The sequence below is a fragment of the Petaurus breviceps genome, unplaced genomic scaffold, assembly GCF_028583685.1.
Source record: "Petaurus breviceps papuanus isolate PSGF00001 unplaced genomic scaffold, PetGlider_PUasm1.0 126, whole genome shotgun sequence".
NCBI lineage: Eukaryota > Metazoa > Chordata > Mammalia > Diprotodontia > Petauridae > Petaurus > Petaurus breviceps.
The window spans coordinates 76,959,185-76,983,374 of record NW_027185655.1 but is presented as its reverse complement, the minus strand read 5'-3'; the positions used below and the strand labels follow the sequence as shown (position 1 = coordinate 76,983,374).

The window sequence follows — 24,190 nt, the reverse complement described above, 5'->3', positions numbered from 1 at the left end:
AAGGAAGGAAGGAAGGAAGGAAGGAAGGAAGGAAGGAAGGAAGGAAGAAAGCCAAGGGGGAGAGAAAGGAAGTAGAAGAAAAAAGAAAAAAAGAATTAGAAAGAAGAGAGATTTTTAAAAAATTATAATTCACAAGGACAAGTTTTACCTTACTTCAAGAGTTGTTTCCCTACATTCAGTGGAGGTAGCAATTTCACTTTCATTGGTGCTTCTTTCTTGCCAAGTAATGATTTTCCAAAACATTATATACCATATTTAATGCATATGCCTTAATAATGTCATCAACAGTGCAGCTAGGTGGTGCAGTGAATAGAGCACCAGTCCTGGAGTCAGGAGGACCTGAGTTCAAATACCTCCTAGATCTAATGCTCTGTGGTATATTTTCTAAGACCTCTCCTCCTCTATACCTCTTGCATTGTGTAGTAGTAGTAGCAGCAGTAGTAGTAGTAGTAGTAGTAGTCGTCGTCATAAAAGTAGTCACTTTGTGGTTGTTTTTATAGTCATCATCATCATGATCATCATAGTAATAATAGTTAACATTTATAAAGCCCTTCTATGTGCCAGGCACTGTGCAAGCACTTTGTAGTTATTATCTCATTTGATCCTTACAATAACTCTAAGAAGTAGGTGCTATCATTATATCCATTTTACAGATAAAGAAACTATATTCTAAGGTCCTTTCCAGATCTAACAATTAACAAAGCAATTTTATCACTATTATCATTTCCCTTTTCCTCCTGCACCTGCCTTTTATCATTTACATGCATGGACAAAGAGAAGACACTTCTCTGGATCTTGTCATTTCAATCTGCTGATTCTGTCATTTTCTTTTCCTTGGTTATGGTGCAAATATGGATCACAGAGCTGAAGCCCTGAAAGATTCATGGAATGGAAACATCACACATTCTAGGATAGCAGTTCAAAAATATAACATGGGGTAATGTTCTGAGACAAGGCAATGACCTTCCAGTATAGCACAACAACACAGACTAACATCTCTTGAAAATGAGCACCAGCAAGCTGTCTTACAAAACTCCCTTACTTCTTTGATCAACACATATCTACAGGGGAATTAATTGTCTGTGAACTAATGAAAAATTAGTCACTTAACTAATTAATCAATAAGTGAAAATCACATCAAAGATAAAAAATTCTATTAGAGAAAAGGCAGAAAGGATCTAATAGACTACCTATCCTATCAGCTGGAGCTTACAGCTCTTCTTTGCAAAAACACTTTTACAATCTTTGTCCTGATACCTCTAGGGACACTATTTCCATCATCCTTTAATAATCACCATTTGGAAGCTTGATCTCTCCTGGACATAACCACATCAGTGTTTCCCTTTTCTGTTTCTCCTGCCCCCATCCCAACCTCTCTGTTTCTATACACTATTGTTAGGACATTTATATCACCTACTGCTAGTTTAGGCTTGATCTTTACTCTGTCCTTTGCCTTTGTGGACCCAGTCCCATGGCACATAGCTCATTTTTCATATTTTCTCATAAGTCAGCCTCTGGATTCCATTGATGTGCTGGATGCCCATAGTATTGCTAGCAGTTAAATAGGTGTAATGTTAAGAAGAAGAGAAGAACATGTCTCTCCAAAAACTAGTACTTGACTTGAAATGTATTTCATCTACAAAGAATCCTAGGGAACCCTGTATATAATAGGGCTTTGACAAACCAACATGATAAGGAATAGTCAATAGATCAGTTAGATGACATCCTATTGGGTGATAATAGTTATCATTTATTTAACACTTTAAGGCTTACTATGTGCACATAATCTTTATATTCACTCTGTACTGTGGCTATTATTTCCTTTTTTATTTTTGGAAGGGAAGTAAGTGTTTAAATTTAAGATTTATTTAGTATGGGTCAGATCAGCAATTTAACTATAACTTAGAGTCTTAATTTCCTAAAGCACTAAATTTATAGGACTGTAGATCTGGAAGGAACCTCAGAGGTAATCTAGTTCAACCCCCTCATTTTTCAGATAAAGAAACTGAGGCCCAGTAAGTATGACTGGTTTACATGGGTAGCAAACCTGATTCATGTATACCAGTGAAAATGTAAATGCATTTTCCATTTTCAACTTTTAAGGTACAGGCAGTGTTTCTTGCCTATGTTTTATGTCTCTCCTAGTGGCTAGCACAGTGCTATGCACACACAATAAATCTCAGGACAAATTGTTCCACTTGTGTCCTTGATTACATCCCTGCTCATCTCTTCATGGAGTTATTTTTTTTCTTCAACCATTCTCCTCTCTACCCTCAACCTCTCTCTCCTATATCTTTTCCTAGAATATGTAAATACTAGACTATTGGGTGACTCTCAATGGGCACTACTACATTGAGTACTCCAAACCTATTATAGAAGAAGAGTCTCTGAAAGTTATCTCTAAAACCCTGACAGTAGTAGCTACCCTCTGGGAACTCAACTTGTCAGATCAAGCAGAAGTTAGGTAGTACTTCTGCTGTTGCTGCTGCTTCCCTCATAAGTTGTGATCCCTTTTTCCACTTGGCAAGCCATATCTGTACAAGTGTATGCTCTGTGCATAGAAATTTGGGGGCTAGATTTTTTTTAATTATTATTTTTTTTTATTTTTTATTTAGTTAGGTTCATTATTTTTTATCCTGTACAGTTTTCATGTATTATTTCTTTATATATAACCCTGGGGGAAAAGCAGGCTTTTAGAAAGCCCATTGTGTTTTGAATGGAGTTACCTGACTAGGCCTTTAAATTGAAATCACTCTGGCTTTTATAGAATAGCCAATAATGGCCCACAATCTGAGCTTTTGTTCCTAAGTGTTTAATTTTTTTTTCTTTTTGCTTTTTGGAGGGCAATTGGGGTTAAGTAACTTGCCCAAGGTCACATGTCTAGCTTTTTTTGTGTGGGTGTTAAGTGTCTTAGGCCAGAACTGAACTCAGGTCCTCCTGACTCCAGGGCCAGGGCTTTACTCACTGCACCACCTAGTCACCCCTCATTGTTTAAATTTTATTAAGTATAAATAGCAATTGTTTTGTGTTCTGGCCAGAAACTGTGAGGGTCTTCCCTTTTCAGACTGATATTTTTGCGATGGTAAATTAGGCCATATTTTGTCTCAATTCTTACTTAGCCCTAACTAAGACCTGAGAAAGACCTTAGTTTAGAAAAGCTAAGGTCACCCACTGTATCCTGGGTCATCACCGGTCATCTTGACTTTTGTCTTACCACTAATCTTTGATGACTCTGGAGGACAGAGTAAGGCTAATGACTTTGGATAGCTCTGCCTCACTTAAATCCAATTCAGGGGCAAGTCAAATTGTAATATCACTGGTACTCTTTGAGAAGGAAGGATGAACAACAACAAATATGTTCAGCTCTCCTTTTTCTTTGAAAATTCTTCCCTTGGTTCTGACAGTACTTAAGCTGTTATCTTCTACCTCACCCCAAGACCTTCACTATTAAATTCTTAACTCCAGAAATAACTCATTGTCTCCACTTTGTCTTAACCCACTAACTTCTCAAGCCATTTCATTCTGGCTTCAAACTCTACCCTTTTATTATAACTTCTGTAAAAGGTCACTAACCACCTCTTAATACTAAATCCAACTACTTTTTCTCAGTCCTCATTCTCCTGAACCTTATGGTAGCATCTGATACTCACAAAGCATTGTATATGCATATTTTTTACCTTGACTTCCATGACCAGAAGTGATTCATGTCAGCAAGAAGCATTTCTCTAGCATATGTCAGACACTATGCTACGTTCTGGTTCTAAAAATGAAAACAAAATAGTACCTGTCCTTACAAAATCTGGGACCAGAGAAGTAAAGGAATGATAGAAATATAGATAAATCAACATAAAATATATTCAAAATAAACATTAGACAATCAGAGGGGGTAGAAAGGAGAGCACTAGCAAATGGGAAAATCAGGAAAGTCAGCATTTGAACTGAGCATTAGCACGACCTAAAAATTCCAAGAAATGGGAATGAGGAATAAGAGGATTCCAGGCATGGAATGTGCAAATGTGGAAAATGGATTGCTATCTATGGGCAACTTATAGAAATCTAGTTTGACTACAACATAGAGAGCACGGCGGGGGGAGGGGGAAGCGGGGGGGAGGGAAGCAATATCTTATCAGCCTAAAAAGGTAGCTTGAACTCAGTTTGTGAAGGTCTTTAAAGACCAAACTGAGGAATTGGTATTTTATCATAGAGGCAGTAGTGAGCCTCTGAAGTTTCTTGAATAAGTGAGCAACATGACCAGATCTGTACTTTAAAGACATTAGTCTTTCACAGTCCTGAGGGAATATTTTTGGAAATTGCCACTCCAGTAATTTCATTTGTGGTAAGGATAGTTAAGATTATAACAAAAGAAACAAACATTGTGTTTCTCTTTACAGGGAACCAGGGAGGAAGGTTACACCAGTCCTGCTATGGTTGCCCAAGATGCAATGGTATGTCTGGTCAAGCAGTTGAAAAGTCAAAATTCCAAACCAGCTTTTTCCTTGGGAATATCTCTCCTTGTGGTTTGGGATTGTTCTGATGACCCTTCCTGATCTCATAATGTTCTAGGTTCTATGGGAAGCTTGTCAACAAAAGACAGGAGAACATAAAACTATGCTACAAATGATTCTCTGTAACAAGAGTTACCAGCAATTGCGGATGGGTAATTATTAATCTTTTTTTATTTCTTTCTCCTTACCTAAATGTGTAATAAAAGACAAGTAGATAACCGAAAAGACAGGAAAATATGAACTGAAAGCAGAGAAAAAATAGTTACCACTTAACCCTGAGGCAACAAATCATTTTAATTTACTTATGTGTAGAAAGCCTTACTTTTCCAGCTCCAGCAGGAAAGTTGTTTCATATCAGTGAATATTTCAGATAACTGAAGTTAAACTCTATAGTTCAACTCCTATAAATGCATCCAATGCCTAGCACAGTTCCTGACACATAGTAGACACTTAATAAATATTTTTTGGTTAGATTTCTTTGATTGATTGATAAAAGCACTAAAAAAGTTTTTATTGTTTATAAGTTTATTACTGGTGGAAATTTTTAGACAAACCATTAATGCCTCTTGCCTTTTTAAAAAGGATATACTTCAAATGAAAGGTAGCTTGGAATGGTGAATAGAGAGGTAGCCTTAAAAAGAGGACATCTGTGTTCATGGCTCACTGCTGACATATACTGAATTTGTGACCCTAGGCGAGTCATTTAACTTCTCACTGTTTTTAGCAGCTAAGACTTTTATTTGCCAAGAAGTTCCTGACTTGTATTGGTAGAGGGAGTTTCCTCATGTGGGACTTTCCTATACCAATAGGAAACTACCAATAGGAATCAGGTTCATTCTCTATTCCTTTACTTTAAAAGACTTGTGACTTGATCAATCTGTGCACTCTTTCTACCAGTACAGACCAAAATTTTCCCAAGGTTTAGCGGCTGATTTTAATAAATTTTATTGTCTGAAAATTTTCATGACCTAATGGTCACCCTTATGTTGAGGAACCTCATCTTTAGGGGAGGCTAGGTGGTGCAGTGAATAGAGCACCAACCCTGGAGTCAGGAGGACCTGAATTCAAATCCAGCCTCAGACACTTAACACTTATTAGCTGTGTGACTTTGGGCAAGTCACTTAACCCCAATTGCCCTCCAAAAAGCAAAGAAAAAAAAAGAAGAACCTCTTATACAAAGTTAGGATAGTCCTCAAAGATCATGCATTCAGACCATCACCTGGCTCATGCCCAATATCTTCCCAGGATGTTAGTACATGCCAGAGTTTTGTTTTGTTTTTCCACCCCTTGCCACAGACTCATCTTCCTTATCGTTGGGGCTGTCCAAAAATGGAAAGGGCTGCTTTAGGAGGGGATGCTAGTGGTGTTCTTTGAGAAGTCAGGATCACCTCCAAACCACTACATTACTGTCTTCCCAAAGAGAATTAGAAGGTTCTAAATATATTGAGTATTAAAAAAAAAACTTCTCCAAAACTGAAATTTACTCTACCTTGACAAATAGAAAATGATTGATTACTTATTTGGGAGCCATGGTATAATTAACTATACATATACAATTAGATTATTTACTAGGTAAGGTCAAAATCAATGTGGAATTAAATGAAAGGGTAACAGCAAGGAGAGATGGTATACAATTAAGAAAAAATTAAGACCCCATACTCAAACAAGTTTCCCAGTTCCTTAGAATGGGAAATGAGAAAAGGTGAAGATATTGATGGTGGTGATTATCACCACTTTCTACAAAAGTTTGGCCAGTAAAAGCCATTCACTGTCATAAGTAGGGCAAAAGATCCCAGAAACTGTTTTAATGATGAACACTTGATCTCCTTAATGAATAGAGAAATGAAGGAAGTTTAAAATACAAATACTTGCAAAACATTAATATGGCATATTAGAAGTTTTGCATCATAGAACAGTAAAAAAGAGGGGCAGTGAAAATTCTGCAGAATAGTTGAAATGAGTCCTAACAATATTCATAGATGAAAACAATAGGCCAAATTTTAGAAAAGAGAAAAAGTGCTCACATTTCTAGCTTATCATCAATAATGGCAAAACTATCACTTTGTGACTATGACATATGAGTCATTCTACCCCTATCATATGATACATGACAAAGTAGAAATGGTATTTAAGAGGATGCCATTGAGAAGACTAGATGAACCAAAACAGATATAGACAGAAGGAATTTATGTTTAGTGACACAATACTAAAAACACCAAGGAATCATTTTACAAACTATCTTAAGAAGGGGAAGATATCAAAAGAACGTGGGAAAATCATGGAATCATATTACATCCAAAATCATCAGATCAATAACTACTCACTTACAAGCTTACTTTCTCATTAAAAAATATCTTTATCAGAATCACCAATACATATATTAAGGGTATGCTTAATGAAAATATGGAATACACATATTTTGGCAAATTATTTTTATAGTAAACCATATATTTAAAGTCATGCAGTTTACTAGAAACTAGAGAATACAAGATCCTGCTACATCAGATATTTCCTAATAATAAGAAAACAATTCAGGAAAGCAAAATAAAACCTTTGAAGGCTTCCAACAAGGTATATCTCATGGATATGTTAAGGTGAACTAAGTCTTTTTGATAAAAGGATGCTGATAAAAGTATTCCTCTGGCTATTATTGCCAAGTGAGATATATAATAGGGAAATACACAATATGCTTTTCAAATATATTCTCCATTCTTGAGCAGAATGTCCAAACAAGGTCCAAACAGGAAAGGAGTTCTATATAGGTGGTAAAGGCCTTACGGATTCTACCATATAGATTATTTTGTGCTGTTAGCGGCAAGGTCTAGAATAATCAAGGTCTGTAATATTCTACAGAGCCTATTTAATGATAGTCACTTAAAAGCAATAGTTCTAACAATGCAAAGAGAAAAAAATCAAAGTATTAAAAACATCTATTATCAAGACTATGACTTTGATCGGCAGGACACCAAGTTATTATATCAGTGTCTCAAAAGGTGCTGCTAATGAATAGTGAGATGGGCCCAGAGATAAATAGGAGAAATAAATAGCAGAAAATATTATATTTGAAATTATGTTGTGCTTTTAATGATTCAAAGAGACTACCTGACACAAAAAAAAATCATCTTTTTTTTTTAATTGACTCAAATGTTCTCCCAGTTAAGCCATATACCACAATCCCTAAAGAATTAGGTTTGTAGTTAACTCATCTTCCTTATCGTTGAGGCTGTCCAAAAATGGAAAGGGCTGCTTTAGGAGGGAATGCTAGTGGTGTTCTTCAATAGGACTGGATATACAGTGGGCACAAATAGACAGTAGCATGATTACAAGTATGTGACAAGGATGAAGGAACAGATCAATAGCTTCAGGACTTTCTCTGGTGTTACACAGAAAAAGTAAAAAATACCTAGAAGAAAACTGTAGCACAAAAGATAAATCCACTGTTAAGGATCTATGAGAGAATGCAGGCAAGAATTATATAGAATAGGGGCAGCTAGGTGGCACACTGAATAGAGTACTAACCCTGGAGTCAGGAGGACCTGAGTTCAAATCTGATCTCAGACACTTAACACTTACTAGCCGTGTGACCTTAGACAAGTCACTTAACCCAAATTGCCCTCCAAAAAGCAAAAAAAAAAACCAAAAATGAATTATATATAATAACAGGGCACAGAGGATTGATAACTACAATGAAGGGAACATGAATCTATAATGAGACTATGGATCAATGCAAATATTAAATAAATTTTAGAGATTCTTTTAGGGGAAATATATATCACCAAAACCCATTCCACCAATATTAATTTTGATGTGCTTAATTTTTTTCAAAGTTACATGTAAGTTTTACAAATTTTTTGAAGTTTTTCAGGAATTTCAAAATATTTCTGGACAAGACATGGTAGATGCCATTAATGAATGCTATGATGGGTACTTTCGAGAGTTACTCGTGGCAATAGGTAAGTGGAAAATCTTTAGGTATAGAATAGAACTTTAAAAACCTCCATAATGTAAAGTTTTTCTGATTAAAATAAATTGTACACATGTATATTGTAAAAGGGAATATCTCAGGTTTTCTAAAGGAAGCTTGATTTTAAGCAGCACAAACACATTAATCATTTGAAGAGATGTAATTATCATAGACTTTCAGAATTGGAAGAGTGTTTTTTTGGTCTATTTTGTTTAACCTACATGCTTGTACCTACATACTTGTAATGGGGGAAAAGGTTTATATTTTTTCTGCCTGGCCCCATGTAGTCACCAATGCAATATTCACAACACCAACAGCAACTATGAATATGCCAACATAGTGCTCAATCACAAAATACAGCAGAATCTCTATAGATAAGATAGAAACAAAACATTTATTTAGACACCAGAAACCTGAATCCAAAAACCAGAAAGCCAAATCCATCATAGTAGCAAAGAAGTCAACACACCATAACAGCACAGAGTGCAACACCATCCTTTAACCTTCCCACAAACCAACACTCACAAGCCTAGCTGTCTGCCTGAGTGTATCTGCTCCTCTCTCTGTCTCTATCTACTCTGACTCCCAGCTTTCTGTGGGTTCTGCTCCACCCTTCAGCAAGCTCTTCCCACCACAGGCTCCATGTGATTACATTCAGCCTATTAGGGAACAGGGAAGATCTTCTAAGAAGGAAGGTTTTCAAATTCCCTTAGGCTTGTGAAGGGGCAGGAAAGATCTTCAAATTCCCATTATCATTACACTCCAGAGGTCAAAATTTGGAACAATGGGAGAAAGATACAAAGAGGTGTAACAGCAAGCACCCTAACATACCCAGGATGGCTGCTTTGATTTGCTTTTCTAAAGGAAAGCAACTCAAAAAGGGTTAACAATCTTACTTAATCAAATATATTTATCATTCAGTTAGTTCAGGGAAAAAATCAGCACCCTGAACTTCAGATAATATAAACAGAAATTACAAGCAGACAAAAAATACGGACAGAAAATATAACACAATTCAACAGACCAACATTCAGGGCTTCTAGTTTCTGACCATTATATGCATACATAGTTAGTTACCAGAGAGAGAAGCACCAACATCTGGGTTTTCAAAGCTGGAAGGGCGCAACAGCTACCCAGAGTCTCATCTGGCCAAATCACAAAACTCTTCTCATAAGTTAGCCCCAAAACAAAACCTCATCTCAGCATCAGAGGACATCCCAACCTTCTGCACCTTTGTGAAAAATAAGCCCCTCCTAAGAAAGTTTCTCTTGTTGGGCTCTAAGTGAGGCCCATTAAGGGATGGGGAAGTTCTTCAAGTTCCCTTACCATTACATTCAGCCCCAAGATCTTTCATGCCATTACATAGGCAACTTATATCTGAATTTGCATTAACATCTCTTAAATACAATATAATTCCTACAAAATAAACAGATCATATTTGTAAGATACATAACATAATAAGAGTGGCCACACAGCCTTAAACAAACACTAGGTGCATAAAATTATGATTCCCTCAATCCAAAAAATAATTTCCAAATAAAGTCCTTCTTGAGGGTGTGTTCTCCCCACACTACCCTTCACGCAGGCTTCCTTCTGGTACTCTGAGGTGCAGGCTCTAATGAACCAAGTCCTAGTCTTAACACTGCTCCTGTCCCCACTTCCAAGTCCTGAGGAGCAACTGGGCAAAAAAGTCAACAGAGTGGGGTCCTTGGGAGTCAATGCTGTAGCATTTGCCCCCACCCACCATAGACAACTTCACCTTCCCCCTGGGTCCCAAACTGTCCCAGGGGCACAGAGCAAGAAAACATTCAGCACTCCTGCCTTGCAGCCCAGTACTTATCTTGCCCTGGGGCTGGATTCTGAACTCCTGGGTTCCTCCTCTTCCCACAGAAGGCAGCCTTTCCTGGCTTCTGCCTGAGTCCTGATTCATCCAGCTCTCAGTTCCCACTCTCACCTCACCAAAGTTAGCACCAAATCCCTGCTCCACCAAATTCCAACACTGAATCCATCATAGCAACATAGAAGTTAATACACCATAATGCAGCAGAGAGCCACACCATCCTTTGGCCTTCCCACAAATCAACCCTCACAAGCCTGTCACAGCAAGGTACAAACACTCACAAGCCTAGTTGTCTGCCTAGGTGTGTCCTCTCTCTCCCGCTGTCTAGTTCTTCTGACTCCTAGCTTCCTGTGGGCTCTGTTCCACCCTTCAGCAAGCTCCCTCCCACTACAGGCTCCATGTGATTACATTTAGTCTATTAGGGAACAGAGAGCATTACAAGGGGCAGATTTCTACTCCATATAAACAGAAATTTGCTAATAATTAGGGCTGTCCTAAATTAGAGTAAACTCCTACAAGAAGTTCCCCTTCAGTAGAGGGTTTCAAGTATGAATATTCTTACAAGACATTGTAGAGGAGATACCTGTCCATGTACAAGTTTGAGAAGACTGAACATGGAGAGCTGAATTTGGAGCCATGGGAACTGAGTTCAAATTCTGGCTCTGCTGATCACTACTTGGATGATACTAGAGAAATTATTCACCATTATGGAACACAATTTCCTTTGACAAAGTGAGGTCGTAAACAACTCTGAAATTTTGTGACTCTGTGTAATAAAGATGTACAAAATTAGCTTCATGACCTCAATAAGTTAATGCACTTAGTTCATCTTTTATGAAGATGAATATTAACAGCTGAAATATCTCTCATAATTTACCCACTACCCTATTCAGCTTATTTTCATATTCATTTAATTAATTCAAGGGCAGAAAGATGCTTCTAATAAGACCTCTTCCTACTAAGCTAAAAGTTCCTTTCAGCTCCTCTCTTAAAAATTTTGTCTTTATCCTTAGGAATTTCTGCTGGAATTAAAAGAAAAAAGTCATCAAACTGTCCCTTGTTATATGCCAAATAGCCTGCTTGGAGAAAGAGAAATATTCATTACCCTATCTTAGGGAGCATAGCTACACCATACAATTAGAACAAAAAGAATACAGTTATGGGACTGGCACAACTGCCACTTAAAATACAAAATGGCCTAATTCATCCTTGTATTATTTTGGGATATGCCTCATGTTTACAGTGGGAAAGTCAAGATACCTACATAATAATGAAGTATGACTGTGAAAGATTCTCAAAATGCAACTAGTAGGTATATTGAAGACATAATACATAATTTTCTGATGAATGAATCAATACAATGTATAAATAAATATACAATATTGATAAAATATACATAATTAGTAAAATATACCTTGCTATGAGTAGAAGGGCATAGTCATGGATTGTTAATGGGTCAAAGAGCCCAACTCGCTCATTTTACAGTTAAAAACATTAGTTCATTGCCCAACATCACATAACTGGATAGACAGCATGAATGATGGAGTGAAAACCCAGGGTCACTCACTCCAAATGCAGTACTTTTTCTTCTATGCAATGTTTCCTGGAAGACAAGAAAATATTTCTAGCCTCAATTTCAAAGAACTCTTGAATGACAGAAGTTCAACTAGATTTTTAGAATGGAAGAAGGTCCCATGAAGGTAAAATTGTTCATCATGTAACTGGCATGACATGGAGGTGTGCTGAAGTCAGCTTGGAATGGCTACCAAGAGCTGATTGTCAAGTTTTCAGATTGAGTATTTACATCTCAATAATAGACAAATATAATAAGTTGAGGGTTGAATTACTGTTCTGCTTATTGTCTAGATTTAAGAGAGTAATAGAAAAAATATTAATAATACAAATTAAACTTAGAAGTGTGTCCTATGTCCTTTTTTTTCTGAAGAGACAGTTGTTAAATATTTACCAAGATACCTCTGAGTATGAGGTAGAGTAGAACAATCTTACTTTACTTACTAATTTAGTGATAAGAGAGACCTAAGTTCCAGCCTCAACTCTATCAATTACTAGTTATATGATCTTAAAGAAGTCTCTGAGCCTCATTTCTTCATCTATAAAATGAGGATAATCATACTTTCAATGACTACCTTAAACAATTGTCCAGAAAAAAGCACTTTGTAAAACATAAAACTCTGTACAAGAAACAATATGGCAGAATGAAAAGAGAACAAGCCTTGCATTCAGAGAAAATTGAGTTCAAGTCTTATATCTCACACACACAAGTGGTATTACTAAGGCAAGTCACACATATTCTCAGAGCCCCAGTCAGATCTTTAAAACTATAAGTTACAGATGGATGAACAATCGGTATTATTGGAGGGAATTTTCCACACTGGAAGTTTGTAGAGTAACAAACTTCCAGTGTGGAAAATTCCCTCCAATAATGAACTCACAACTCTGTGGTGAGGAAGGGAAAATAGTTAGAAGCTTTATTAAAATACAAGTTATTACTCTAGCCATAGAGGAAAAAATCAGAACAGATGATCTTAAATATGAAAGTTATTTTAGCTTGTAAGAGAAAAAAAAGAGAATGGAAATGTTTATTATGCCACCATACTTGAAATATTATGTGGCACAAAGCCTAACTTACCAGATACATCAGCGCACTTCCATAAGCACACACACACACACACACACACACACACACACACACACACACACACACACACACCTCAATGAAATGCCCAGAAACCTGTGTATCTTAAAGAATACTGACACTGTTCTAATCTTATGTAGCCTTGTCTGTCAATTTAATTTCCTCTCTCCCACTCACCTACACCTCATCCCCACCCCAAGTTATAGTCCAAAAGGTAAGTAAGATGAAATGGAAAGATGTTATTGTCCCACAGCATTATTGAATCTGATCCTTAGGGGAAAAATAGCAGAAATGCAATACTTTTTCTTTTTTCCTTTTTCCAATATACAAGTATTCAGTAGCAACGACAAGATGTGGCACTTTGGTGCTCTGGATTGTTCCTAAAGTCGTTTCTATAGCCTGAGAGGTTTAGCTATAGGAATAGTTTATCCTATAACTTGAGGTCTAGGCTATAGTATCTGTTACATAACTAGTTTGTGGCTATTCATAGAATCAGAGCTCTAGAGATTGAAGACTACTTAGAGATAATCTAATCCAGGGCCCTCATTTTATTGATGAAGAAACAGAAATCTCAGAGGTTCAGTAACTTTGGTCAATTTCAAGGTCATTGTTCTACTTGCCATTCCTCTTACATGACATTATATCTCCCATCTCTGCTTCTGCACTGGCTCTCCCCACGTGCAGAATGGTATTCCTCCTCACCTTCCCCTCTCAGAATTCCTGGATTCATTCAATAATCAGTTCAAATGCTACTGTCTGCAGAAGGTCTTTCTAATTTCTCCTAGCTCCTAATACCTTCCCCTTTCAAATTACCTTCAATTTACTCCGTCTATATCTTTCATATACCTAGCAACTTACATGTTGCTTCTTTCATTTTTCTTTCTTTGTTTCTTTTTCTTTCTTCCTTCATTTCCTTCTTCCTTCCCTTTCTTTCTTTCATTCTCCCTTTTTCTTTCTTTTTCTCTCTCTTTGTCTCTCTTTCTTTTTCTCTCTCTCTTTCTTCCTTTCTTTCCTTCTTTCTTTCACAAGGCAATTGTAGTTAAGTGACTTATCCAGGGTCACACAGGTAGTAAGTGTCAAGTTTCTAAGGCCAATTTGATTTGTAAAGTGCTTAATACAACATCTGGTTGATTGTTTAATGAGTTCTTGTTCCTTTCCCCTTTTCCTCCCCCTATTATAATATAAGCACCTTGAGGACAAATCTTGTTTTTGCCTTTCCTTGTATCCCCAGTGTTTAGTCCATGCCTAACACAGAGTAAGTGTGTCAACTGATGGACTAACTTAGCTATTAACATGGCAGAGTCAGAATTCAAGCCCAAGTCTTCTGAAACTAAATCCAATGAACTGTTTTTGTTTGTTTGTTTGTTTTTTCCTGTTACTTGTGTTCTAGGTTTGTACACTATCAGACCTCAATACAGTTTTGGTTTGGGGAATTCTAGCTCTGAGTTGAGGACAGTTCTACAGAGAAATTCCATGAATGGCCACTTCACTGATAGCCCAAAAGATTAAAATATCCTGAGAATAATAACAATTGCTGACATTTACATAGCATTTTACATATATTATCTCATTTCGTTCTTACACAAAACTTGGGAGATATACACTATAAGTATAAATTGTTTTGGACTAGGTTTGTGATTTTATTGATTCAAGAGATCTCCAGGATGAGATAATTCCCTCTAACAATGTGAATTTGTACTCTCTTCCACTCACAGTTTTAGAGAGTTGCCTGGGCCACAAAGAGCTTAAATAAATTGGCAAGGATAACCCACAAGTATATGTCAAAAGTAGACTTTAAATGTAGTCTCCCTGATTCCAAGACTAACTTTCTATTCACTATGTCAGATGGAATTACTGAGGTGGGACAAGTCTAGGGCTGGCTGGAAGGTGAGACAACAGTCTCAATATGCACAGAGAATACCGCCATGTGTATTTCTAAGTTCATTTCTGTGACAGTGGTGGCCTCTTGTGTTTACTCAGTTTCATTTTGATTTCCACAGTTCTTGTCTTTATAGAACTGAAAGAAAGTCTTCAGAGTTAAAATGAGGGTTATACTAGGAATGAGAAGAGAAGGGGGGATATCTCAGTTCCCTTCCAACTTTAAGCATCCTATATATGGAACTTCGAGTGCAATTTTGGAAGAGAAACTAAATGAGGACATTGTCACTGACTCTCCCACCCTTGTGTGTGTTCTCAATGGGTCTTAGTTTGACGACCTCTTCTAGGCTTGCTTAAAATTTGCAATATAAATATGTCATCAAAGAACATCACTAATTGGTACTCTCTAATGATAACCAGGTTCAACTATTCCAGGTCATTATCCATAAATTGAGTGTCCACTCATTAGAAATGTGGTAGAAAATGGATACAAGTATCTTTCACAAATCTCAAAGCATTTCCTCTTTTGTGTCTTACAGTTCTCTGTGTCTGGGACAAGCCTGCCTACTTTGCTTATAAGCTGTACAGTGCAATCCATGTAAGTACTATTCTCTGTGTATTTAAGTAGTTTTCTACATGAACCATGCCCCCATTTCCAAAGGACTAGTTAGCAATTTTCCTTAATTAGAATTATATTCATCTGTTATAGATTACCTACGGAATCATTAGTTTCAAAGATCATAATGCCCTATCCCTGAAGGACTTCCTAACCCAGAAAAATCCCAAATTTAATGCAAAAATCTCTCATGTTTCATATCTGAATAATATCAAATTGCAAAAGTAATATTTTCTGAGGATTGGATTGTACTCAAATGTTTTAAAGTTAATCTATAGCTGTAGTGTTTGGTAGACCTCTAACTACCTTCTGGATTTTGATAGTCCACACCTTTATATCAAAGGTAAAAATATCATAAGACATGATATAAAAATATTGTTAATTCTATGTGACCCCATGAACTTGTCCATGGTATTTTCTTGGTAAAGATACTGGAGTGGTTTTCCATTTCCTTCTTCAGTGTGTCCGCATTTTACACCTGAGGAACAGGCAAATATGTGTTAAGTTACTTGCCCAGGGTCACACAGTTAGTCTGAAGCCTGATATGAACTCAGATTTTCCTGATTCCCAGCCCAGTCCTCTATCCACTGCACCACCTAGCTGTCCCATAAAGAATATAACACATTGTAAATTGATAAGGAACACATAGCCATCAGCCAATACATTCTTGGGTGCTCACTAAAATTCTTACTTCAAAGCAATAATATCCTTCTGGATATTCCCCAAATACTGGACACAGTGAGAATTCTCTTGATAAATGTGAAACTAACCCAATTTCTGAAATATTTCTCTCTGCTTTCGATGAAACCACATGCTAGTTTAATCTTGTCTTAATAAATTTAATAGTTAGCATTTTAAAGTCTTCAAAGTGCTTTGTAAATATTATCTCATTTTATACTTATAAGTAGGAATTAGTTATTATTATCCCCATTTTACATATGAGGAAACTGAGGCAAGAGCAGTTCGAGCAACTCTTCCTGGGTCACCTAAGTAAGGATGGATTTGAAGTCTTTCTGACCTGTGGCCTAACACTTTTGATTGAACCAGCTTTCTGTCTTCTAAAGCAAAGCCTCAAAATTAAACAAGTTATGTTACACATGATTTAAACAGCATCATGGTCAGTGAAACAAGGCTTTTAATGGCAACAAGGCTTTTAAATAAAAGTGGAAATGCTTCATGTCATCCTATTTTCTATTGTTGGACAGGTGTCACAGGCTCAAGGACAAGAAAAACGTGGAGAGTAAATCTATTAGTGTTCTCAAAAGATTAAAGCTTGCATTGAAATAAAAGTCATTTTTCACAAGCCATCAACCCTTTCTAAGTAGTTATGAAACTTCCAGCATGCCCATCTATCTTGAGAATAAGTTTTTATGTTTACATAATGAACATTATTTTTCTACAGAATGCATCGTAGTGCAATAGATAGCACCCAGACTTGGCATTAGAAGACCCAGATTCCAATTGCCTATAAAATTAAGTGAGTTGCTTAACATGTCTGAACTTCAGGTTTGTCATCTATCAAATGGGAACAATAATATTCCTACCTGATGATAAGTATGGTATAATGGATAGAGGATTCAGCAAGACCTGAGATCAAATCTAGCATCAAACACTTACTAGTTGCACAGCCCCAGGCAAGTCACTTGACTTCAGTCTGATTCAGTTTCCTCATCTGAGTAAATGACAATACCTCCCAGGCTGAAATGAGGTTAAAATGAGAAAACATTTATGAGGAGCTTTGCAAACCTTGAGGTTTTATATAAATGCTAACATGATAATATAGGAAAAGCATTTTATAAATCTTAAATGGCCATAAAAATTACTATTTACCCACTAGAACAGATGCTTCCCTTCACCCAAGCAAAGAACTGAAATAGAGTCATATTTGTGCTATAACTGAAGTAATGAGGATAAAAGACAAAATTTCAATATAATAATAATAGCTAGCATATATATATATGTGTGTGTGTGTGTATATATATATCATTTAAAGTTCTAAAAACCACCTTATAAATGTTATCTCATTTCATCCTCACGACGACCCAGTTGGGTAAATGCCAATTGGGTAAATTACCAATTGAGTAAATTGGGTATCTCCTTTTTCACAGATGAGGTAGAAAGAGTTTAAGTAACAGAGTCACACAGCTAATTAGTATCTGAGGCAATATTTGAACTTAGATCCTCTTCATTCCAGGTCCATTGCTTTATGTACCAAGCTACCCAGGTACTTGTAGATAGACAGGTGGTCAGAAAGACATAGATTCAAATTCTATCTTTGACACATACTAGCTGTATGACTTTGAATAAGTCAAAACAATAATAATAACTCAAATTTATGAAGTTCCTTAAGGTTTACAAAGTGAGTTAAATGTGTAAAATATGATTTTCCCACAATATCTCTGTCAGGCACAGAGTTAATATAAGTATTCCAACCCCTAATTTTAAAATGTGAGAAAACTTACCATTAGGGAACTTACTCAAGGTAAGATAACTAATAATTCTAAGTGTAGGATTTGAAGTAGACTCCTCACTCCAAATCTGGTGTTCTTTTCCCTATAACACACTGCCTTTAGACACTGACCCAGTAGATAAAGCTTTAGTCCTGGTGTCAGGAAAATCAGAGTTTAAATCCAACCTCAGACACTTGCTAACTGTGTGACCCTGGGCAAGTTATTTAACTTCTGCCTGCCTTAGTTTACTCATCCATAATGTATGATAATAGCACCTACTTCCCAGGGCTGTAGTGTCAGATGAGATAATATCTGTGAAGCACTTAGCCCAGTGTCTAGTAAATAGTAGGTGTTCGTTTTCTTTGTCTGCAATGGCAAGCAAAGAAATAGTTAATACCTTGTTTCAGCTATTTAGTTATTTATGCTATATATTCTATATTATGCTATATATTCAGCTATTTAATCATGAACTTGTTTCAGTTCATGATTATATAAAGTCTTTTGTTAAGAAACAGAACCTGTGAACTCCCGTTGCTGTTGTAACAGGAAGGGGATGAGCTAACGATCATATATAAGGAGAGGCCCAGGATGGAGAGAGCAGAATTGAGAACAGACTTGTGGTGACAGAACTGAGAACTGAGAACTGAACTGAGAACTAAGAAGAGAATTGAGAAAAAGTGAGAAATGAGAAGGGAAACTGGGAGAAAGCATGGCTGTGGCACCAGTACTTTGCCTGTTTTGATGTTACTTTGTCAGATTCATCTGCTGATCGAGGACATTGCTGTTGTTACAGAAGCCCTGGGACCTTACTGCTGGTTCAGAAGCCCTGAAAGAGGATTTTCTTGTTGTATGTTTACAGAAGTCCTGGAGGAGGGTCTTACTGATGTTTTCAGAAGTCTTGGGACCTAATTGATGATTTGTGTTGATTTCTCAGACCTTGATTTCTCACACACCTTGGGTCTATGTTGATTTCACAGGCAGAAAGTAAATTGATGATGGTGCTGGCGATGTTCATGTATGTTATTGTGGCTTTGTTAAGCTTTGTCTTCCCAGGAATAGAAATTGTGAAGGACTTAAGGTGCACTAGACACTATGAGCTTCAATATGGAACAGGAACTGCACAAGGAGCTGGACAAGGAACTGAGAGCTGCCTGCCCTTTAATCCAGGTGACAGTTGGATAGATTCAGACAGCAGCTGGGACCATGGAAGAGGAACCATGGAAGCTGCCTCAAGTCAAGATGAAAAGACTTCTCCTTGAATATTTAATGCAAACTGAGAAGATCATGATTTACTGTGGCCTAGGGGTGGGAAGACTTTGGACTCTTCAGGATGATTGAAATAAGGATGATTGGAAACTAATCTCCAATTAAGAAGAAAGAAGACTTTTTGACTGAGAGATTAAGACAATGTGACTTATGGGTGGAGAACTTTGACCTTTGTACTTCATGTCCATTAAGCCTCCTTAAGGCTGATTGAGTTAAGCTCTTACTGAATGATATCTTTTGCTTAAAGCTATGTGACCACTTTGGTGAAAACTATGTGGCCATTTTAGTGATAAGTTGTTATGTCATAACATTGTGAATGCTGATCTTTGGTTTTTGTGAATGTTTTGTTTTAATTTATTACTGAGTGTTCACTCTACTTTGTAATCAGAACCTTGAAGCTGTTCACAGCAGCAGTGCTCTGGAAAGCTGCTAGTGCTTAGGGTTACACTATCCCTAATTTTAAACCCAAGGTCCCAGTGCCTTCCCAAGACAAAATCAATTTACTTTGGATTTAGAAACTACTAGATGATACTTGGGTAGGGAATAATATGCCCATTCTCATGATCCTGTCACAGAACAAGCAGCTGGAGAAAACTTCACTTGCTGGTGTTCCCCAACCCCAGCCATGCCTCTTTTGGGAGTTAAATTGTTTGCAGTCCTGCAGGGTTGGCCACCCTACAGAATAGTGTGTGCTTCTAAATATATGAGTGCTTATGAATCTGGATGAATATGTGCTAAGATGGAATGATATGTAGAGAGGACGTTGGAGTCAGGAAGACATAGGTTCAAGTCATATGTATGATATTAACTAGTTGTGGGACTGGTCACCTAGTGCCCTCCCCCTCCAACTTTCCAGTTCCTCACTGTAAACTAAAAGTAAGGCACTGATCTGCACTGGTGAAAGGAGTTTCCTCACTGAGAATGCTAGACACTATTGAAATCCCAAGACCTTATGAGAGAGACAGAGCAATAGAGACAGACATAAAAAGAGAGAAAGACAGAATGAGGGGTAAATAATGAAAGAGAAGAGACAGAGAGAGAAAAACAGAGAAATGCAGAGACAGAGAATGAGAGAAGCAAAGAATACAGGGAAAGACAGGGAGATAGAAAGTTAGACAAACAGATAAAAGAGAGGTGGTGTAAGAGGAAAGAGAAAAAAGAGAGAGACAGAGGAAAAGGAGAGACAGAAAGAAACATCAAGGGAAAAGAGAGAGAGAAAAGAAAGAGTGAGAAACCTAGAGAAGAAAAGAAGAAAGTTTTCAGGTTAGTTGGGATGAGGAAAGTGCCTTCTACCAGTATTTTGGCACAAAAGGTAGAATAAATACCTAATTTCATTTATTTCATTTTTGCCTCGGTATCTCCTGCATCTAGCACAGGGCCCGGCATGTAACAAGTACTTAATAAATGCTTCTTGCACTAATTTGAAAATCAAAATCATTTTTGAAATGATACATATTGCCATGGGATTAAAGAAAATCTGTCAGTAAATTTCAACAGATAATGTGGGACTCTAAAGGGAAAAAAAGTTTAGAAAATGGGCTTTCTTTAAACTTCCTAAAACACACACAATTGATTAGTTAAAACCCTGGAATTTTCAGATTCCAACCCACCCCCAAACTGAGATTAGCCACTCTGGCCACTAGATGTCAGAATTGCTCCACTAAGTAAAAAATTCGAAACCCTGGTTTAAATTGGGCTATTCTGGTCTTTTTATTCCATTTAAAGATAGAGATTGTAGCTGGGATTTCATGGGTGTTGAAGGGTTCTGGTGAGGATCCTCCTATATAAATGCAGGTTGGCACCTTCTCTGCAATTCAATGTTTTTAAGCACTGCGAGGTGTGAAGGTGGAGCTGGGGGCTCCCATGGCACTTGAAAGGTGGAATATGAACCTACCTGGGAGTTGTCTTTCTGACTCCAAAGCTAGTTCTCAGATATCCACAATACCACCATATCTCTTTTTCTCTGGACATTTGAGGTTAATTCCTCCAAGGCTAGCCTTGACCAAAATCTCTTCTCGTCTAATTCTTTCATTGGTCTTTGCAAAATCAACTAAGAGTTTTCATATTGATCATTGTTGTGCTGAGATTTGCTAATTTAGATTGGCAGGAAACCTATGCTTCAAAACTACCTCTATTTCTCTCCTTTCTCAAAGTGTCTTTATTTTTGCTTCTTTTCTTTCCTGAGACATTATTTATCTTTTAAAACAAAAACTGAAGCAAAAACCTCGATCTCCTCCATCACAAGGGGAGGTTTCCAAGGTCCAGAATTTAACATGAGATTTTTTTTTTTCAGTCAAATCCATGGTTGGAGAAAAAAAAAAAAACTTGGGCTTTCTCATGTTCTCCTTTCTTTCGTTTTAGGAATTTGGTTTCCATAACAAAACCATTATCAGGATTCTAATTGCTAGAAGTGAAATAGACCTGATGAATATAAGAAAAAGATACAAAGAAAGATATGGAAAATCTCTGTTTCATGATATCAAAGTAAGTCTCTTAGCTTTTTACTAGACTTTGTGGTTTAGTTAAATTCTGATAGGCTTTAATAAGATATCTCAAATTAAATATGTCTTAAATTGAACTCAATCTTTGCCATTTAAAACTTGTCTGAATTTCCCAACTTAGTTACCACCTCCTCTTTGAGGAAGGGGCATAGTATAGGGAAAGACTGATGGATTTGAAATTCCAGAACCTAAGTTCAAATCTCAGTTTTGCCACTAACTACCTCCCTGAAGGTAGGCAAGTTACTTAATCTTCCTAGGCCTCATTTTCTTCATCTGTAAAAAGAAGTCATTTGATTAGCTGTAGTCCAAAGTCCTTCCAGTTCTCAATGTATATGACACTCGGTTTTTGCTGCTTCCTTGATCCTAAAATAATCTCATTTTTACCTATCTTTGTAGATACTGTATATGCCCCACAGTAGACTGTAAGCTCCCCAAGAGCAGGGAATTTTGCTTGTTTTGTTTTCACATATTTAACCCTAGCACAGTACCTTATACACAGTATTTCATAAATATGTGTTGAATTGAATTATTAGACTCTTTTATTTTTGAATCCACTTCTTTACAAGTAAAATCTTCCATCTTGTCTGGTTTGTTGTAAAATGTGATATTTTCTTACAAATCTTATCTTTTATAAAAAAAAAAATCACACTGTACCCACAATGCACCTTTTTTTTAGAGCATAGGCCTACTTAATGCTCTCAGTACAGGGCCTTCTCTCTCTAGTCTCTTTTTCTTTGTACACATTGTGGTCACCTTACCTGGAATGTTCTTTCTCCTCACCTCAAGTTTAGGAACCAAGCCTCAGGTCTCAAATGCTAGCACCTTTCCTAATTCCACCAATTGGTATCCCCTCCTCCAACTTTCTGTAATTAATTAATTTGTGATGTAGGTGTGTATGTGCATGTGTACACACACACACAAACACATATAAATACACACACATATGTATGCATATACATATTCACATACATGTTGTGTATATGTATATATATACATACTTACACATATGCCCACACACTTCTCTATACATATGTTGTTCTTCCCTCCCTCACTGGAATACAAACTTCTTGAAGTATAATTTTGCTTTGTCTTGGAAGTCCAGAAATTAGCCTGCTGGGAACTTAATAAATACTTATTAAATTGAGCTGAAAATCAGTTATTAGGTCGACTTTCCTGTTAGGAAATAAGTATCCTGGCATATAACCTTGGTGAGTGAAACCAGTGCTTAGTCATTCACTGTAATCCAACAACCCATTAGTGTGCATTAATATGTACACACAGTCACTACAGTTGTATTCTGTGAATCTAGAAATAGTCAGTTGTGATGGCATTAGTTAAAGAGAGACAATATTCTTATAATGACTTTTTTCATATAGAGTAGTCATAACTTATGAACAAATACTGAGGGATGGAGGGATTGTAGTGGCATTCAAAACTACTTTTCTGGCTGAAGTATTGCAATCAGTGCAACACAGAGAGCTATGGGATTGGGGAGGGAGAGAAGATGGTTTCCTGCTCTAATTTGTCATCTACATCAAGATTTGTCAATTCATCCAAGTTCTTACAAAAGTATTTCATTTGTGACTTTATCTTTATCTTTATGACTTTATGACAATTTCCATTGTGACTATTTTACACAGAGAATTCCAGAATACTGAAACCTTTCCTGACTTTCCCTTTCAAAAATAAATGAATAGAGGGGCAGCTAGGGTGCAGTTAATAGAGCACCGGCCCTGGAGTCAGAAGGTCCTGAGTTCAAATGCAGCTTCAGACACTTAACACAAAAACTAGCCATGTGACTTTGGGCAAGTCACTTAACCCCAATTGCCTTCCAATAAAACAGCAAAAATAAAAAATAAATGAATATAATATTGGAATTATTTTAATATTGTCACATTTTTCTCCTGTAAACATTATGCTTTGCATTTCAGAATTTTTCTTCAGGACATTATGAGAAAGCTTTGCTTGCCATCTGTGCTGGTGATGTTGAAGACTATTAAAAGAAACATATGAATTTGGGAGACTACAACCCCATTCTTTAAAGAGGCCTCCAAATATTGTCATTTCTTTACAAATGCAGGCTTTGATTATCCCTGAAATGAAACTGGAAAAATCATAAGGTCCTCCTCTAAATTAGCATTATTTCTTTTTTTTTTCTTTCTTACTGAACCAAAAATATGTCTTTGTTAAGATAAATGCTTTTTTTTTTCCTTTTAAAGGGCTTTTTTTCTAAATATAGTACTTTACTAATTTATGAATCATGAAGTAATAAAAAAAATTAGATTTAAATGCATTTATTTAAACTTATTTTAACAACACTAAATTAGTGACCAGGAAGGATAAGAAGTCTGTTTAGGGAAGGGATAGGTAACTTGTGGCCTCAAAGTCATATGTGATCCTATAGGTCCTCAAGTGCATCCCTTTGAATCCTTCTGTGAACTTTGGATTCAAAGGGCCACACTTGAGAAGCTAGAGGACCACAGGTAGCTTTGAGGCTACAGGTTCACTCTGGTT

The 24,190-nt window shown here is 36.7% G+C and overlaps 1 protein-coding gene across 1 annotated transcript in view; it reads left to right on the top strand.

Annotated features, from left to right (window-relative positions):
- The window catches only part of ANXA10 (annexin A10), a 77,748-nt gene extending 53,558 nt beyond the window's left edge, over positions 1-24,190 (top strand). The window contains exons 7-12 of the mRNA XM_069100493.1: positions 4,392-4,445; positions 4,564-4,657; positions 8,363-8,458; positions 15,383-15,441; positions 21,537-21,659; positions 23,608-24,190. Of these exons, the coding sequence (XP_068956594.1) occupies positions 4,392-4,445; positions 4,564-4,657; positions 8,363-8,458; positions 15,383-15,441; positions 21,537-21,659; positions 23,608-23,676 (495 nt within the window). The 3' untranslated portion in view covers positions 23,677-24,190. The remainder of the gene's footprint in view (positions 1-4,391; positions 4,446-4,563; positions 4,658-8,362; positions 8,459-15,382; positions 15,442-21,536; positions 21,660-23,607) is intronic.